Source organism: Pseudophryne corroboree, chromosome 4 (genome assembly GCF_028390025.1).
Source record: "Pseudophryne corroboree isolate aPseCor3 chromosome 4, aPseCor3.hap2, whole genome shotgun sequence".
Taxonomy (NCBI): Eukaryota; Metazoa; Chordata; class Amphibia; order Anura; family Myobatrachidae; genus Pseudophryne; species Pseudophryne corroboree.
The window spans coordinates 245,204,010-245,223,360 of NC_086447.1; the positions used below are offsets into that span (position 1 = coordinate 245,204,010).

At 47.4% G+C, this 19,351-nt stretch overlaps 1 protein-coding gene across 2 annotated transcripts in view; it reads left to right on the forward strand.

Moving 5' to 3' along the window:
* Nucleotides 1–2,343: 2,343 nt before the first annotated feature.
* Nucleotides 2,344–19,351, forward strand: part of ATR (ATR serine/threonine kinase) — a 449,883-nt gene continuing 432,875 nt past the window's right edge. Inside the window, exons 1-2 of one of the 2 annotated variants that reach the window (XM_063915996.1) lie at nt 2,344–2,560; nt 6,574–6,665. In XM_063915996.1, the coding sequence (XP_063772066.1) occupies nt 2,499–2,560; nt 6,574–6,665 (154 nt within the window). In that variant the 5' untranslated portion in view covers nt 2,344–2,498. Of the gene's footprint in view, nt 2,561–2,616; nt 2,696–6,573; nt 6,666–19,351 lie in introns of those variants that run through there. The other variant, XM_063915997.1, reaches the window with a different exon arrangement.

A 19,351-nucleotide genomic window follows, 5' to 3' on the forward strand; every position in this document is an offset into this window, starting at 1 on the left:
AAGTGGGTCTTAAGAGCCCGTTTAAAGTTCTGTAGAGAGGTGGAGAGTCTGAGGGGGAGAGGTAGAGAATTCCAGCGTAAAGGGCCCCATACACTTATACGACATGACAATCCGTCATGTCATATAAGATTTTGTTCAACCTCCCGGCAGCCTCCCCGTTGGTAAGATAGTATTAGATTTATCGTATGCAGTTTTTTTTGCATACAATGTAACTTTTACTATCCTATCTATTTACTGCGGGATCCGACATATAACGAGTGCAGCACTATTTGGTTCTTATGGAACTATTTTGTAGTTAATTGGGCTATTTCTAGAGAAAGACACAAACATTTATGTCTGTCTGCATATGTGTATGTGCACAGTGCGTGTGTGCACATATATATATATATTTTTTTTTTTCTATTTTGCACTTCATTCCAATTGCCTCTGTTTTTACCGCTCTCTCTCTCTTTTTTGTTCCTTTGTTGCCCAATACAATACCACTGAAGGGCCATTGGGGTGTTTCTTCATTTTAGGTATCTGTTCTGTTGTTAGAACGGATTTTAAGTATAAGTGAAAGTAAGGATTATATAAAAGAAAAATAATTTTCCTATTATAGTCATGCACATTAATATTACGATAACTTGAGAAAGTCTATTTACCTAAATGTACACACGGAAAGATATGCAAATTAGCATGACAATTATAGATTGCCTTAGTATCTTTCAAAACAAGGATTAGTATTCCCAGTCTCATATTTTATTTGGGTTCTCTTTTTTATGTATTGAATGTGATAAATGTTGTATTATTGTCCACCAGATTAAGGTATTAAAATGATATTATTATAGTGATGCCTTTTATAAATGTGCATGTTTGCTCCATAACATTAGGAGCTCAATACACCACATATAAATTGAAGATATAGAAATGGCTGAATCCAATTGCTGAAAATCATTTTCACCTGTGGAACAGGTATAAGAACAGACCACTCCTATTCCCAGGTATACCTGCCTTTCGAAAAAGACGCCCTGCTGGCGTTGAAACGCGTTAAGGACACAGGCTTTTTTCTTCCAAGGATCAACACTGCTAGTGGCTGCATATCTATCTCCCATCCGTGCACAGGAGCCCGGTTCCAACTACCGCAATCAGGAACACCTTCATTGCAGCTCCAACCCCTGTAACTACAGCCGTCCACTCTACTTGGGGAGGTAGAAGTAACAGGTGTCGCTCCCTCCCAGCCCGGCGCAGACCGGTGTACTCCGGAGTATCAGCTTACAGCCTCCGTTTTGAAAGTGCGGAGGTACCGGAGGTGGCGTGGACCATCGGGGACGGCTTGTCGGGGCCCCCTGCACGGCGCAGCATCAGTCATACCCGCTGAGGCTCTGGTGTGTGTCTCTGACGGGACGGCGGGACGACACCAGGGAGCAAGGACAGAACAGGCTCCTGCCCAGCGGAGGTTGTATTTTTCACATAATTTTTTCATATACCAGCTGATTACTGCTATGGATTTGTGCTATACGAATTTCTTCCAAAACATACAGCCGTGAGTGACTCTTGTTTAGATCTAACATATAACAGCCTATACATTTATACTTGTGTATACTGAGTGAACCCAGCACGGTTTAAAACCTTCCAGGTGTTGCTAATAAATAAGTCACGTGCAAGTAGGATTATTCATTAATTATGTTTTTATTCAATTGATTATGAAGTATTAATCTAGTGCACATTTAAATTGTCGTGACATTCTTATCATTGTTTTTTACTCCCGGGAGGTTGCTGTAACTTACATACATTTTATATAAATAAATGTTTTTTAATTGTCTGATTGTCAAGCGCCACTTGTTATTTATTAGTCAGCACTCGTGATATGTCGGATCTAGGAGGATCAGAGCCGAAGCTCACGGGAACGCGCATCGGATCGGCTTTTCAAGCACCGCAGAAATGCCCGATTTCACCCAATATATCTGGCCGAATGCCCGAATTGGGCTGAAATCGGGCAAAATCGGCCTAATGTATGGGGCCCTTAAGGGAGCAGCACGTGAAAAATCTCGGAGATAGGAGTAGGAGGAAGTAATCTGAAGACAGGAGATTTGGCGTGCATTAGCAGAGCGAAGAGGACGGGTGGAAGTGTAAAGGGAGATAAGATCAGAGATGTAAAGTTTTTAATTGTCTCTGTTTAGTTAAGCGGTATTGGGATAATTTCCAAATTTCAATAATTTCCATCATTCAGCAAATTGACTTATTATTAAATGAACTGCCATAAGGAAATGTGTATTGGCTTATCAGCAGCACATAACAGAAAGCAAATATTATATATCAATGGATAAAAGTACAGTTACAGTGGTATAAAGCCACCACATAGAACAAGCAACGGAGTGTAGAAGCGCGTTCAACGGATGTTTGGCCTAAGTCGGCCGCCGTACTAAGAGGGTGTGTGTAACCAATTTGACGTACTTTCGGTCTGTAAAGCCGGGAACGGACTCCGGAGCCTGCTGCGGGTACCGGGTACTGTGGTCACCATGGCGGCGGATCCCGGCCTGGAAATGGCCTCAATGATTCCAGCCCTGCGGGAACTGGCCAGGTAAATGCCGCACTTCAGGGAGGGTCCGAGTCATGTTCCCTAGGGTCAGGCATGAGCTACAGCTGATTGCCGCAGGTGTCAGCGTGCTAGGACATATGGTGTCAGGCTGTGGTGAGACTTGTAGTTCTACAGCGGGTGCGTCTCTTCCTCCTGTGTCAGTGCTGGCAGTGTGTGAGGGTGGATGGTGGGGCAAACATAACTTTCATCTATGTATGCATATAAGCCCCGGGGCCCCTTATCTCACCCACTTACACTACATTGGCAGGAGGGAGACCTAAGCTCCCTGGGAAGAATATGGCATTGGGAAAATGAGCCCTCACATTAATTACAGGCTATCAATGTAAGGACTGTGATTGTGTTATTTAGATTGGATCACCTTACTGCATATAACTAATTGCAGCCATCAGAAAGCACTGTGGGGCAGATTTATTAAGCTCGGTGAAATGATAAATTGGAAGGTGATAAAGGACCAGCCAGGTAGCTCCTAACTGTCATTTTTCAAACTCAGCCTGTGACATGGAAGTTAGGATCTGATTGGCTGGTCCTTTATCACCTTCCACTTTATCACTTCACCGAGCTTAATAAATCTGCCCCTGTATCTGCTAAGCCACATGCAAATTAACTTCTGACACCCAGTATTTATAATGACATTAAAAGGGGAAAATGTGTCCATTTGCATGCTGTCTGCAGTCACTGTGTCAACAGCATTGACAACACCATGCTCACTGTTGTAATGCTATACAAAAGCATTGAGGTAGATGTACTATAGGGGTAGATGCTAGAATCAAGTGGGCTAAAGGACCTCTGACACCAGGGGGAGGGGCCACGCCACCAGGGGGAGGAGCTAGGATATCAGGATAGTTCAGTCACTATCTACGCCACCAACTACTCCCTTTAGTAACTTGATTCTAGCCATAACCGTACTATAGCCGCACAGATAGTAAGAACTTCCTGTTCCGTCTCATTACCGAGGCAAAGCAGGAAGGTACATCTATGCATCGGTGCAGGGGAGTGAAAACTCTACCCTCTGCGATCCCCTCTAGAGAGCACCGTGCATCCGCTTAGTACAGATGCACTGTGTGTCTCCCCCTGGCCAGCTTCAGGGTGCATGCGCGAGATCTCGTAAACTCTTGTGAGATCTCACATGCAGCACCTGCCACAGCCAGGGACAGAACTGTCCTTGCTGTGGAGATGGGGCAACGACACATGCAGCTGTCAAAATCGATAGCTGCAGGTGTCACTACGGTAACCTGCAGCCAGTGTCGGACAAGGGTATGTAGGCCCACCGGGGGAATGCAGTGGTAGAGGCCCATGTTTAGGGGTGTGGCCAGTCTGCAGAGGGGGTGTGGCCTGCCACCACATTGGTTTGACTAACACTTAGAGAGTGCAACATCTGGGCCCCTTCATTAATGCATGATAATGTACCAGATTAATAACAGCAATGCACTGTAGAAAATACACCATAATCCAGTATAAGGTAACATATGTACAATGTATAATTCAAGTGCACAGTCAGGAACCTGATCCTTATAGCAGGAGGTGGGCCCCCAGGCAGTGGGGCACTCCGGTGGTTTCCCCTGTGGGCCAGTCCAAGCCTGCCTGCAGCTGTATATGTGCCAGTCGAAGAGAAAAATGAAATTGGGGCAACGGTTTGGACGTTGCATAGAGGCAAAGATCCCATGTAAAGTCTATGGGAGAAGCGTGCACCAATTGCCCTGCATTGGCGTGCTGTCTTTTAGATAGCAGCTCTGATAATGATGGGGAAGTGGTATCAGCGCACATAACTAACCCAGAGCTGGATTAAGGCTTTGGGGGACCTGGGACATTAAAGACCGGGGGACCCCTAAATGAGGCAGGACAGAGGTCAGATAGAAAATTGAGGCAGGGCTGAGATTTGTGACGGGAATGAAATAGGACCTGACTGGCTAGATGTTGCTTCCCACGCGCATCAATGAGCCTCGTTCACCGGTTCTTCATTGGGCCACTTTAGCTAGGTACTAACCACTGCATATCGGGAATACCCGACAAGACCTGCCGTTTTGGAGATGCTCTGGTACGTTGTCTAGCCATCACTAGAACAGAGAACAACACTCCAAACATGTACACAATGGTTTATTTACAATATTCAGCAACGCTTTGGACCCTTGACTTGAGAAATGACACAAGGTTTGAAATGTTGCTGAAAATTGCTAATAAACCATTGTGTTTATGTGATGATATGTTTGGAGTGCCTGTTTCTTCTGCATTAACGCTCTCTCTATATATACACACATTACATATAAACATATACACAGACACACACACCATTTCCGTTTCATTTTGATTGATAAAACCCCTTGCTTATTCTATTTGTCTATTGCGATCTCCCTGTGATACCAATCTGGCTGTACACACTGCAGTTAGTATTGTACGCTACTCTCCTAACATCATCCTCTATGAGCCTGCCGCCTCCCAGTGTAATTCCTGCACAGGCTTTCACTTTGTCTTCTCTTTGGACAGCCCAGCGGCTATCATTGTCTGCTGGTGCAGAGCTGTGGACTGGTAGAAAATACCCGATCTATGGCGTGGGGCTTGGGGGTAATTACTTTGAGAGAATGGCAGAACATAAAAATATGGTTGAGGTATCAAAATAAAGGTTTTACCATGTAGATGTGCCAGTCGAAGAGAAAAATTAGATTGGTACAACGGTTCGGGCGTTGCGGAGAGGTAAAGTTCCCATGTAAAATTTATCAGAGAAGCATGCGCGAGCATTGTACACATTTGCTCTACTACTGGATCCAAAATATCCACTTTATTTGTTTACCTTGTGAAGGAGATCATTGCCCTTATTTACATAAGGTGCTCAGTTCATTGTCAGAGTTGGTGTGTGCACGGTGATTTGTGTTCGAGATGTCATTAGCGGTTTGGCAGTCGGGATGTCGGCGGGGTGGGGGCGTAGGGTTAGGCATTAGGAGATGGGGTTAGCCGTAACCGCCGCCCCCGAGTCTTAGCCACCACCCCGGAGTCTTATCCCTAGCTGCCACCACCTCAATCCCCCCCCCCCCCCCCATTGTTAGCCCTAGCCGCTACCCCAGGCGGGTTAGGGTAGGGGACAGGGGAGGGACCGTGTCTCCTGTCGGCATTTTCATTGTCGGGATGCTGGTGTCAGTCATGTGACCGCCGGCATCCTGACCGTCGATAAAATGTATCACACCCCTATGATCAGTCCTAAAGTAAGTAAATACTTTATTGTATACTTACTCATAACAGAATGTCCCCTCCACAGAAAAAAGAAATAAAAATAAAAAGTAAGAACCTTACTGGAAGGTGTGAGCCTTTAAAAAAACAACAACCAACTAACTGCCGATTTCAAAGGGTTTCCACTAGTTTTCTAAATTTCAGTAGGTAACTGCCCTTACTTAATGTCGTTACTAGCTGCTGTTCTACCCGTTCTTCGCACAGAAGTTTCTGATTTTCACAGTTGTAAATATAAATGAGTGTTATAAATTTGGTTTATCTATAGAGATGTAAATTTGAGACGTCTTAATGTAAGTAAATATTAAGCCATGGTTCTTCTTGGCGTTACCCGAGGAGCACCGTAACAGATACGGTAAAGAGTGACAGGACCATTTTTGTAGTTTATTAAATTCTACACACTGGAGGTGCAATCCAAATTTTGATCCGACTGTCCATATGGGCGTTATCGTTCACACAACGCAAGCCACGTATTGGTAATGACGTCATTATGTAAACCCCCTGTTCATCCCCTTAGGGGAGGTTAATGAAAATTCTAATTATGAAGTTTTCCTATTTCCAACCTGAAGAATACCTATGTTAAATTTCAGCTTTCAAACATATTGGCAAGTAAGAGAATTTGTTATGAGTCAGCGCGAGGGCTTTCACAGTTATTTTATTTATATATATATCTATCAATTCCAGTGTCTTCTGTTGGGAATTGTTACTCGATGTGATTTACTTTTCAGCATTATCTTTATAAAAGCATCCCTTTTGTTACGGTATTATTTCTGTTTTAGTGCAAGCTCAGAATGTTATGAAACTGTTGTTCAAAAGCCAAGACAGATACTCTGCCAGTTCATAGACCGGATCCTAACAGATGTAGATGTTGGTAAGTAACGCACACATCAACATAATATATTGTGGTCTCTATAAATAATGAAGTACACTGAGCACAAATGCATACAGTATGCAGCAACAGAATGTACTTACTGTGCATCTTGCTGATGTTGGGCAAGTGACGCAAATGAGAGATGGCCCATTGTCTTACTTATGAAAATTGGTATCCATGGTAAACATGGTTTAGCCATGCACACAAGTTATTTCAACCAAATGAAAAGGCAGTTTATTGTGGCGACAACCCTTGAGCAAGGTATCACAACTTTCTCTCTCATCCACTAGGAGACACTGGAGTTAGAAAGCTGGGGTTTGAACTATGGAGACCGAAGGTGGCACAATCCAATAAAAACTAGAAATGGAAAACTTGGAACTCCACGTGGCGCTATTTAAATACCATCAGGAAAAAACTTACACGGTATAATCACATGCAATTTCAGATTCTCACAATTGTATCAATTGGGACCATAGCCAATGTAGTCACATGGAGATTGCAGATCTAACAGCTGGCTTGATTTAAGAACAGAACTAAAAGATATAAAATGTACAATACATAGTGCAAAACTGTTTAAAATTTATATGGGTTTTTTGTGTATTTCTCTCCTTCGGACACTTAATGGTCAAAAGCGGCCCTTTCTTCTGCACCCTCAACGTGTTTCTCCGCACCCCAGGAGGCTTCTTCAAGAGGCAGACTGCCTCTTGAAGAAGCCTCCTGGGGTGCGGAGAAACACGTTGAGGGTGCAGAAGAAAGGGCCGCTTTTGACCATTAAGTGTCCGAAGGAGAGAAATACACACTGTTATTGGCTGTTTGTTACAAGTATCCGGTTAACTGTTCAGCCTGCGATCAAATTATCTCACTTAAACCTCCCTCTGCACTTGGAACATAGCAACACTCTGCCCGGCTGGGCACTGCTCACTTGAGCTGGGGGTCTGCACGGCGGTCCGCACTGAAGGGAACGGTTCTTACCTGAACGTACCGCTGACGGATGTCTCACCCATGCACAGGGTGATAACAAGCGGCTTTCAACTACTTATCCCGTGCAGTAAGGGATTACAACGTCTCAGTTCCAGCCTTCATAGAAGGTAGACAACCGACAGCCGGGTCATCATCGGATCAAGTCGCGGCGGGCGCGCTGCGCGACGAGGGACAGAACGGAGCGGCAGAGAAGGTCAACCAGACACCCTCGGCTTCAGGAACAGTGTACTGAGGAGGAAGATTCTGCATAAAGTGAATACCATCCTTCATTCTCTGTGATGGTCTACATGCGTTAAAATTACATCCTTATGTGAGTGGGACTGATACAACCCAAAAAACCCATATAAATTTTAAACAGTTTTGCACTATGTATTGTACATTTTATATCTTTTAGTTCTGTTCTTAAATCAAGCCAGCTGTTAGATCTGCAATCTCCATGTGACTACATTGGCTATGGTCCCAATTGATACAATTGTGAGAATCTGAAATTGCATGTGATTATACCGTGTAAGTTTTTTCCTGATGGTATTTAAATAGCGCCACGTGGAGTTCCAAGTTTTCCATTTCTAGTGTATCATTTTAGAATCACGGTGAAAGGTTCTTTATTGGCCTCTAAGGCTGCTATCAGTATTTTAGCGCACCAGGGGATCCTTCTTTCTTGTGTACAATCCAATAAAAAAACAAAACAAAAAAAACCTTGTACAGCTGGCTCCTCCCACTTAGCGCCCTCCATCCCTCCAGTTTGAAAACTTGTGCTGGAGATAGAGGCACAAAAGTCGGGAGCTCTTGCTCTATCAGTGTTTTTAGTTTGATTCTGTGGCTCAGTCTCGCCTAAGACGAAAGGGGAGAGCTGGTGTTAGAAAGGTGTTTTTTCAGAGGTTCGCGAGACAAAGATCCCGGTGGAAGGGATCGGCATCTCACTTCAGGAGATCTACAAAATTGTGAGTAGCGCTGACAGGCGTTCCCCCGCCATGCACAGTAGTTTTGGCAGGTAGCAAGCGCTAAGAAGGGCAGCGCTGCTTATACGAACAGACGCCACTCACAGGGATCCGGAGAGCGGGTCTTGGCGTGCACGCTCAGGGAGGCAGAGTATAGCTCCGGAGTGACGCGGCTGACAGGTGCCGCTCACATGGATCTGGAGAGCGGGTCTCTGCACGCGCGAGTCAGCAGAGTGTATCGGCTGACAGGCAACGCAGCTGAGGACCGGCGTGCAAAGTGGCGGGGAGAGCAGAGCGGAAAGACGGTAATTGTCATTGATAAATCCCTCCCTTGCAGTTTCTCACAGCGCTGCTAGGTCTGAATAGCAGCTAGGAGGTAATGAAAATTTCTCTAACGTCCTAGTGGATGCTGGTAACTCCGTAAGGACCATGGGGAATAGACGGGCTCCGCAGGAGACATGGGCACTTTAAGAAAGAATTTAGGTTCTGGTGTGCTCTGGCTCCTCCCTCTATGTCCCTCCTCCAGTTTGAATCTGTGCCCGGACGAACTGGGTGCTGTTCAGTGAGCTCTCCTGAGCTTGCTGTAAAGAAAGTTTCTCTAACGTCCTAGTGGATGCTGGGGACTCCGTCAGGACCATGGGGAATAGCGGCTCCGCAGGAGACAGGGCACAAAAGCAAGCTTTTAGGATCACATGGTGTGTACTGGCTCCTCCCCCTATGACCCTCCTCCAAGCCTCAGTTAGGTTTTTGTGCCCGGCCGAGAAGGGTGCAATCTAGGTGGCTCTCTTAAAGAGTTACTTAGAAAAAGTTTTTAGGTTCTTTATTTTCAGTGAGTCCTGCTGGCAACAGGCTCACTGCATCGAGGGACTTAGGGGAGAGATTTTCAACTCACCTGCGTGCAGGATGGATTGGATTCTTAGGCTACTGGACATAGCTCCAGAGGGAGTCGGAACACAGGGCTCGCCCTGGGGTTCGTCCCGGAGCCGCGCCGCCGACCCCCCTTGCAGACGCTGAAGATGAAGAGGTCCGGAACCAGGCGGCAGAAGACTCTCAGTCTTCATCAGGTAGCGCACAGCACTGCAGCTGTGCGCCATTGTTGTCAGCACACTTCACACAGCGGTCACGGAGGGTGCAGGGCGCTGGGGGGGGGCGCCCTGGGCAGCAATGTATAATACCTGTATGGCGAAAAATACATCACATATAGCCCTTGAGGCTATATGGATGTATTTAACCCCTGCCAGATATCTAAAACTCCGGAGAAGAAGCCCGCCGAAAAGGGGGCGGGGCCTATTCTCCTCAGCACACAGCGCCATTTTCCCTCACAGAAAGGCTGGTGGGAAGGCTCCCATGCTCTCCCCTGCACTGCACTACAGAAACAGGGTTAAAACAGAGAGGGGGGGCACTGATTTGGCGATATGTATATATATTAAAATGCTATAAGGGAGGAACACTTATATAAAGGTTGTCCCTGGATAATTATAGCGTTTTGGTGTGTGCTGGCAAACTCTCCCTCTGTCTCCCCAAAGGGCTAGTGGGTCCTGTCCTCTATCAGAGCATTCCCTATGTGTGTGCTGTATGTCGGTACGTGTGTGTCGACATGTATGAGGAAAATATTGGTGAGGAGGCGGAGCAAATTGCCTGTAATGGTGATGTCACTCTCTAGGGAGTCGACACCGGAATGGATGGCTTATTTATGGAAATTACGTGACAATGTCAACACGCTGCAAGCCGGTTGACGACATGAGAGGGCCGGCGAACAAATTAGTATCTGTCCAGGCGTCTCAAACACCGTCAGGGGCTGTAAAATGCCCATTTACCTCAGTCGGTCGACACAGACCCAGACACGGACACTGATTTCAGTGTCGACGGTGAAGAAACAAACGTATTTTCTTTTAGGGCCACACGTTAAGGGCAATGAAGGAGGTGTTACATATTTCTGATACTCCAAGTACCACAAAAAAGGGTATTATGTGTGAGGTGAAAAAACTACCTGTAGTTTTTCCTGAATCAGATAAATTAAATGAAGTGTGTGATGATGCGTGGGTTTCCCCCGATAGAAAATTATTGGCGGTATACCCTTTCCCGCCAGAAGTTAAGGCGCGGTGGGAAACACCCCTCAGGGTGGATAAGGCGCTCACACGCTTATCAGAACAAGTGGCGGTACCATCTACGGATAGGGCCGTACTTAAGGAGCCAGCTGATAGGAGGCTGAAAAATATCCTAAAAAGTATACACACACATGCTGGTGTTATACTGCGACCAGCGATCGCCTCAGCCTGGATGTGCAGAGCTGAGGTGGCTTGGTCGGATTCCCTGACTAAAAATATTGATACCTTTGACAGGGACAGTATTTTATTGACTATAGAGCATTTAAAGGATGCATTTCTATATATGCGAGATGCGCAGAGGGATATTTGCACTCTGGCATCAAGAGTAAATGCGATGTCCATATCTGCAAGAAGATGTTTATGGACACGACAGTGGTCAGGTGATGCAGATTCCAAACGGCACAAAGATGTATTGCCGTATAAAGGGGAGGAGTTATTTGGGGTCGGTCCATGGGACCTGGTGGCCAGGGCAACTGCTGGAAAATCCACCGTTTTTTTTACCCTAAGTCACATCTCTGCAGAAAAAGACACCGTCTTTTCAGCCTCAGTCCTTTCGTCCCTATAAGAGTCATATCTGCCCAGGGATAGAGGAAAGGGAAGAAGACTGCAGCAGGCAGCCCATTCCCAGGAACAGAAGCCCTCCACCGCTTCTACCAAGTTCTCAGCATGACGCTGGGACCGTACAGGACCCCTGGATCCTATAAGTAGTATCCAAGGGGTACAGATTGGAATGTCGAGAGGTTTCCCCCCTCGCAGGTTCCTGTAGTCTGCTGTACCAATGTCTCCCTCCGACAGGGAGGCAGTATTGAAAACAATTCACAAGCTGTATTCCCAGCAGGTGATAATAAAATTACCCCTCCGACAACAAGGAAAGGGGTATTACTCCACACTATATGGTGGTACTGAAGGCTAGGTGAGACCTATTCTAAATCTGAAAAATTTGAACACTTACAAGGGTTCAAATCCAGATGGAGTCACTCAGAGCAGTGATAGCAAAGAACAAGGGGACTATATGGTGTCCCGGGACATCAGGGATGCTTACCTCCATGTCCCAAAATTTGCCTTTTCTCACCAAGGGTACCTCAGGTTCGTGGTACAGAACTGTCACTATCAGTTTCAAGACGATGCCGTTGGATTGTCCAAGGCACCCCGGGTCCTTACCAAGGTAATGACCGAAAGGAGGATTCGTCTTCAAAGAAAATGGACGACCTCCTGATAAGAACAAGGTCCAGAGAACAGTTGGAGGTCGGAGTAGCACTATCTCAAGTAGTTCTACGACAGCACGGGTGGATTCTAAATATTCCAAAACCGCAGTTGTTCCGACGACACGTCTGCTGGTCCTAGGGATGATTCTGGACACAGTCCAGGAAAAGGTGTTTCTCCCAGAGGAGAAAGCCAGGGAGTTATCCGAGCTAATCGGGATCCTCCTAAAACCAGGAAAAGTGTCAGTGCATCATTGCACAAGAGTCCTGGTAAAAATGGTGGCTTATTACGAAGCGCTTCCATTCGGCAGATTTCACGCAAGAACTCTTCAGTGGGATCTGCTGGACAAATGGTCCGGATCGCATCTTCAGATGCATCAGCGGATAACCCTATATCCAAGGACAAGGGTGTCTCTCCTGTGGTGGTTACAGAGTGCTCATCTTCTAGAGGGCCGCAGATTCGGCATTCAGGATTGGATGCTCGTGACCACGGAGGCCAGCCTGAGAGGCTGGGGAGCAGTCACATAAGGAGTGTGATCAAGTCTGGAGAATTCTCTCCACATAAATATACTGGAGCTAAGAGCAAATTTATAATGCTCTAAGCTTAGCAAGACCTCTGCTTCAAGGTCAGCCGGTATTGATCCAGTGGGATAACATCACGGCAGTCGCCCACGTAAACAGAAAGGGCGGCACAAGAAGCAGGAGGGCAGTGGCAAAACTGCAAGGATTTTTCGCTAGGCGGAAAATCATGTGATAGCACTGTCAGCAGTGTTCATTCCGGGAGTGGACGACTGGGAAGCAGACTTCCTCAGCAGGCACGACCTCCACCCGGGAGAGTGGGAACTTCATCGGGAAGTTTTCCGCATGATTGTGAACCGTTGGGAAAGACCAAAGGTGGACATAATGGCGTCCCGCCCGAACAAAAAAGGGGACAGGTATTGCGCCAGGTCACGAGACCTTCAGGCGATAGCTGTGGACGTCCTGGTAACACCGTGGGTGTAACAGTCGGTGTATGTGTTCCCTCCTCTGCTTCTCATAACCAAGGTATTGAGAATTATAAGACATAGAGGAGTAAGAACTATACTCGTGGCTCCGGATTGGCCAAGAGGGACTTGGTAACCGGAACTTCAAGAGATGCTCACAGAGGACTAATGGCCTCGGGAGCTAAGAAGGGATTTGCTTTCAGCAAGTACCATGTCTGTTCCAAGAGGAACCGTGGCATCGGCCTTTAAGAAAGGACCTGCTCCAGCAGGGACCTTGTCTGTTCCAAGACTTACCGCGACTGCGTTTGACGGCATGGCGGTTTGAACGCCGGATCCTAAGGGAAAAGGCATTCCGGAAGAGGTCATACCTACCCTGGTCAAAGCCAGGAAGGAGGTGACCGCACAACGTTATCACCGCATGTGGTAAAAATATGTTGCGTGGGTGAGGCCAGGAAGGCCCCACGAAAAAATTTCAACTAGGTCGATTTCTGCACTTCCTGCAAACAGGAGTGTCTATGAGCCTCAAATTGGGGTCCATTAAGGTTCAAGTTTCGGCCCTATAGATTTTCTTCCAGAAAGAATTGGCTTCAGTTCCTGAAGTCCAGACGTTTGTCAAGGGAGTATTGCATATACAGCCCTTGTGTGCCTCCAGTGGCACCGTGGGATCTCAACGTAGTGTTGGGATTCCTCAAATCATATTGGTTTGAACCACTCAAATCTGTGGATTTGAAATATCTCACATGGAAAGTGACCATGCTGTTGGCCCTGGCCTCGGCCAGGCGATTGTCAAAATTGGCGGCTTTGTCTTACAAAAGCCCATATTTGATTTTCCATTCGGACAGGGCAGAACTGCGGACTCGTCCCCAGTTTCTTCCTAAGGTGGTGTCAGCGTTTCACCTGAAACAACCTATTGTGGTGCCTGCGGCTACTAGGGACTTGGAGGACTCCAAGTTGCTAGACGTTGTCAGGGCCCTGAAAATATATATATATATATATATATAATTCCAGGACGGCTGGAGTCAGAAAGTCTGACTTGCTGTTTATATTGTAGGCACCCAAAAAGCTGGGTGCTCCTGCTTCTAAGCAGACTATTGCTCGTTGGATTTGTAGTACAATTCAGCTTGCACATTCTGTGGCAGGCCTGCCACAGCCAAAATCTGTAAATGCCCATTCCACAAGGAAGGTGGGCTCATCTTGGGCGGCTGCCCGAGGGGTCTCGGCTTTACAACTTTGCCGAGCAGCTACTTGGTCAGGGGCAAACACGTTTGCTAAATTCTACAAATTTGATACCCTGGCTGAGGAGGACCTGGAGTTCTCTCATTCGGTGCTGCAGAGTCATCCGCACTCTCCCGCCCGTTTGGGAGCTTTGGTATAATCCCCATGGTCCTGACGGAGTCCCCAGCATCCACTAGGACGTTAGAGAAAATAAGATTTTACTTACCGATAAATCTATTTCTCATAGTCCGTAGTGGATGCTGGGCGCCCATCCCAAGTGCGGATTGTCTGCATTACTTGTACATAGTTATTGTTACAAAAAAATCGGGTTATTATTGTTGTGAGCCATCTTTTTTAGAGGCTACTTCATTGTTATCATACTGTTAACTGGGTTCAAATCACAAGTTGTACGGTGTGATTGGTGTGGCTGGTATGAGTCTTACCCGGGATTCAAGATCCTTCCTTATTGTGTACGCTCGTCCGGGCACAGTACCTAACTGAGGCTTGGAGGAGGGTCATAGGGGGAGGAGCCAGTACACACCATGTGATCCTAAAAGCTTGCTTTTGTGCCCTGTCTCCTGCGGAGCCGATATTCCCCATGGTCCTGACGGAGTCCCCAGCATCCACTACGGACTATGAGAAATAGATTTATCGGTAAGTAAAATCTTATTATTTTGTTAGGTTTTTTATTTTCAGGGAGCTCTGCTGGCAACAGACTCCCTGCATCGTGGGACTGAGGGGAGAGAAGCAGCCCTACTCTCTGCAGATAGGTCCTGCTTCTTAGGCTACTGGACACCATTAGCTCCAGAGGGATCGTACACAGGATCTCACCCTCGTCGTCCGATCCCAGAGCCGCGCCGCCGTCCCCCTCGCAGAGCCGGAAGACAGAAGCCGGGTGAAAGAAGCAAGAAGACTTCGAAATCGGCGGCAGAAGACTCCAGTCTTCACTGAGGTAGCGCACAGCACTGCAGCTGTGTGCCATTGCTCCCACACACACCCACATACTCCGGTCACTGTAAGGGTGCAGGGGGGGGGGGGGGGGGTGCCCTGGTCAGCAATTAAGGACCTCTTTGGCAAAAAGTTGCATGTATACAGTTGGGCACTGTATATATGTATGAGCCCCCGCCATAAATTGTATATTAAAGCGGGACAGAAGGGCTTCTTCCTCAGCACTCACCAGCTCCATATTTTCTCCACAGCTCCGCTGAGAGGAAGCTCCCCAGGCTCTCCCCTGCAGATACACGGTAGAAGAGGGTGAAAAAGAGAGGGGGGGCACATAATTTGGCGCAGAAATTAATATTACAGCGGCTACTGGGTTAACATTAAGTTACTGTGTTATTCCTGGGTTATATAGCGCTGGGGTGTGTGCTGGCATACTCTCTCTCTGTCTCTCCAAAGGGCCTTGTGGGGGAACTGTCTTCAAAAAGAGCATTGCCTGTGTGTGTGGTGTGTCGGTACGCTTGTGTCGACATGTTTGATGAGGAAGGCTATGTGGAAACAGAGCGGGTGGAAATGAATGTGGTGTCTCCGCCGACGGCGCCGACACCTGATTGGATGGATATGTGGAAGGTTTTAAATGATAATGTTAATTCCTTGCATAAAAGGTTGGATAAAGCTGAAACCTTAGGACAGTCAGGGTCTCAGCCCGTGCCTGATCCTATGTCGCAGAGGCCGTCAGGGTCTCAGAAGCGTCCACTATCCCAAATTGTTGACACAGATACAGACATGGATTCTGACTCCAGTGTCGATTACGATGATGCAAAGTTACAGCCTAAATTGGCTTAATCCATCCGTTATATGATTATAGCATTTAAGGATGTGTTGCACATCACAGAGGAAACCCCAGTCCCTGACAAGAGGGTTCATATGTATGGGGAAAAAAGGCAGGTGGTGACCTTCCCCCTTTCACACGAGCTAAATGAGTTATGTGAAAAGGCTTGGGAATCTCCAGATAAAAAACTGCAGATTTCCAAACGGATGCTTATGGCGTATCCTTTCCCGCCAACGGACAGGTTACGCTGGGAATCCTCCCCTAGGGTGGACAAAGCTTTAACACGCTTTTCCAAGAGGGTAGCCCGGCCGTCGCAGGATACGGCCACCCTAAAAGATGCTGCTGATAGAAAGCAAGAGGGAACCCTGAAGTCCATTTATACACATTCGGGTACCTTACTAAGGCCGGCAATTGCGTCGGCCTGGGTGTGTAGTACTGTAGCAGCATGGACAGGATACCTTATCTGAGGTACTGGATACCTTAGACAAGGATACTATATTAATGACCCTGGGGCATATAAAAGACTCTGTCCTATATATGAGAGACGCTCAAAGAGACATTAGCCTACTGGGCTCTAAAATAAATGCTATGTCGATTTCTGCCAGAAGGGTCCTGTGGACTCGGCAATGGACAGGTGATGCCGACTCAAAAAGGCACATGGAGGTTTTACCTTACAAGGGTGAGGAATTTTTTGGGGAGGGTCTCTCGGACCTGATCTCCACAGCTACTGCTGGAAAGTCAAATTTTTTGTCATATGTTTCCTCACAACCTAAGAAAGCACCGTATTACCAAATGCAGTCCTTTCGATCACAAAAAGGCAAGAAAGTCCGAGGTGCGTCCTTTCTTGCCAGAGGCAGGGGCAGAGGAAGGAAGCTGCACAACGCAGCTAGTTCCCAGGAACAGAAGTCCTTCCCGGCTTCCACTAAATCCACAGCATGACGCTGGGGCTCCACAGGCGGAGCAAGGCCCGGTGGGGGCGCGTCTCCGAAATTTCAGCCACAAGTGGGTTCACTCCCAGTTGGATCCCTGGGCAATAGAAATTGTGTCTCAGGGATACAAGCTGGAATTCGTAGAGAGGCCCCCTCACCGATACCTCATATCGGCCCTGCCAGCTTCCCCCTTAGAGAGGGAAATAGTGTTAGCTGCAATTCACAAATTGTATCTTCAACAGGTGGTGGTCAAGGTTCCCCTCCTTCAACAAGGAAAGGGTTATTATTCGACCATGTTTGTGGTACCGAAACCGGACGGTTCGATCAGACCCATATTGAATTTAAAATCCCTGAACATATACCTGAAAAGGTTCAAGTTCAAGATGGAATCGCTGAGAGCGGTCATCGCAAGCCTGGAAGGGGGGGATTTTATGGTGTCTCTGGACATAAAGGATGCATACCTTCATGTCCCCATTTATCCACCTCATCAGGCGTACCTCAGATTTGTGGTACAGGATTGTCATTACCAATTTCAGACGTTGCCGTTTGGTCTCTCCACGGCACCGAGAATATTTACCAAGGTAATGGCGGAGATGATGGTACTCCTGTGGAAGCAAGGGGTCACAATTATCCCATACTTGGACGATCTCCTCATAAAGGCGAGGTCAAGAGAGCAGTTGCTGATCAGCGTAGCACGCTCTCTGGAAGTGTTACGACAAAAAGGCTGGATTCTAAATATTCCAAAGTCGCAGTTGATTCCTACGACTCGTCTGCCTTTCCTGGGCATGATTCTGGACACAGAGCAGAAGAGGGTTTATCTCCCGATGGAGAAGGCTCAGGAACTCATGACACTGGTCAGAAACCTATTGAAACCAAAACAGGTGTCGGTGCATCACTGCACGTGAGTCCAGGGAAAGATCGTGGCATCATACGAGGCCATTCCCTTCGGCAGGTTCCATGCGAGGACCTTTCAATGGGATCTGCTGGACAAATGGTCCGGATCACATCTTCAGATGCATCGGTTAATCACCCTATCCCCTAGGGCCAGGGTGTCTCTCCTGTGGTGGCTGCAGAGTGCTCACCTCCTCGAGGGACGCAGATTCGGCATTCAGGACTGGGTCCTGGTGACCACGGATGCAAGCCTCCGAGGGTGGGGGGCAGTCACACAGGGAAGAAATTTCCAAGGTCTGTGGTCAAGTCAGGAGACTTGCCTCCACATCAACATCCTGGAACTAAGGGCCATATACAACGCCCTACGCCAAGCGGAGTCCCTACTTCGCGACCAACCGGTTCTGATTCAGTCAGACAACATCACCGCAGTGGCTCATGTAAACCGCCAAGGCGGCACAAGGAGCAGGGTGGCGATGGTAGAAGCCACCAGAATTCTTCGCTGGGCGGAGAATCGCGTAAGCGCACTGTCAGCAGTGTTCATTCCGGGAGTGGACAACTGGGAAGCAGACTTCCTCAGCAGGCACGACCTCCATCCGGGAGAATGGGGACTTCATCAAGAAGTCTTCACGCAGGTTGCAAGTCGGTGGGAACTGCCACAGGTGGACATGATGGCATCCCGCCTCAACAAAAAGCTACAGAAGTATTGCGCCAGGTCAAGAGACCCTCAGGCGATAGCTGTGGACGCACTGGTGATGCCGTGGGTGTTCCAGTCGGTCTATGTATTTCCTCCTCTTCCTCTCATACCCAAGGTGCTGAGAATCATAAGAAAAAGAGGAGTGAGAACAATACTCATTGTTCCGGATTGGCCAAGAAGGACTTGGTATCCAGATCTGCAAGAAATGCCCACAGAGGACCCGTGGCCACACACGGTAAGATATTTTCTTCCGATTCTGACTATATAGTCAGAATCGGAAGAAAAGATAGTGCAGATCGCAAGGTGACAGTCACCTTGCGATCCCGATCCGATGCCGATGCGCGGCCCCGCGCGGTCGGCATCGGCAGAAAAAATAGGCTGTGCAGGCAAGTCAATCCTGGCTATCTCTATAGAAGAGATAGTCAGGATTGACATCGCACATAGCCAGCATCGCAAGCACACTCATTATGTGCTTGCGATACTGGCTAAGTGCCGACCCGGCCCCCTGTCGCACGGTGAGAATCGGATAAGTCCGAATCTCACCGTGTGTATGCACCTTTAATAAGACAGGACCTGTTGCAACAGGGGCCCTCTCTGTTCCAAGACTTAGGGTGTGTACACACGGTGAGATCCTTGCTTTGTCCTATTTTTACTTGCGATTTCCCTTGAACTCCCCGGAGGCCAGATAGGACAGATTTTGACTAACTTTTCTTGAGATATGGACTATGTGTGCTAACGATTTTGGCTTATGTGAGATTTTGGCTTATGTGAGATGTCATTGACATGTGAGAAGAACTAGATAGTACACCGATCTAGCAAGGATTGACTTGCCTGCACAGTCTATCTTTTCTTGCGATGCCGACCTGGCGGGGCCGCGCATCGGGATCGCAAGGTGACTTTCACCTTGCGATCTGCACTAACTTTTCTTACGATTTTGACTATATAGTCAAAATCTTAAGAAAAAATCTCACCGT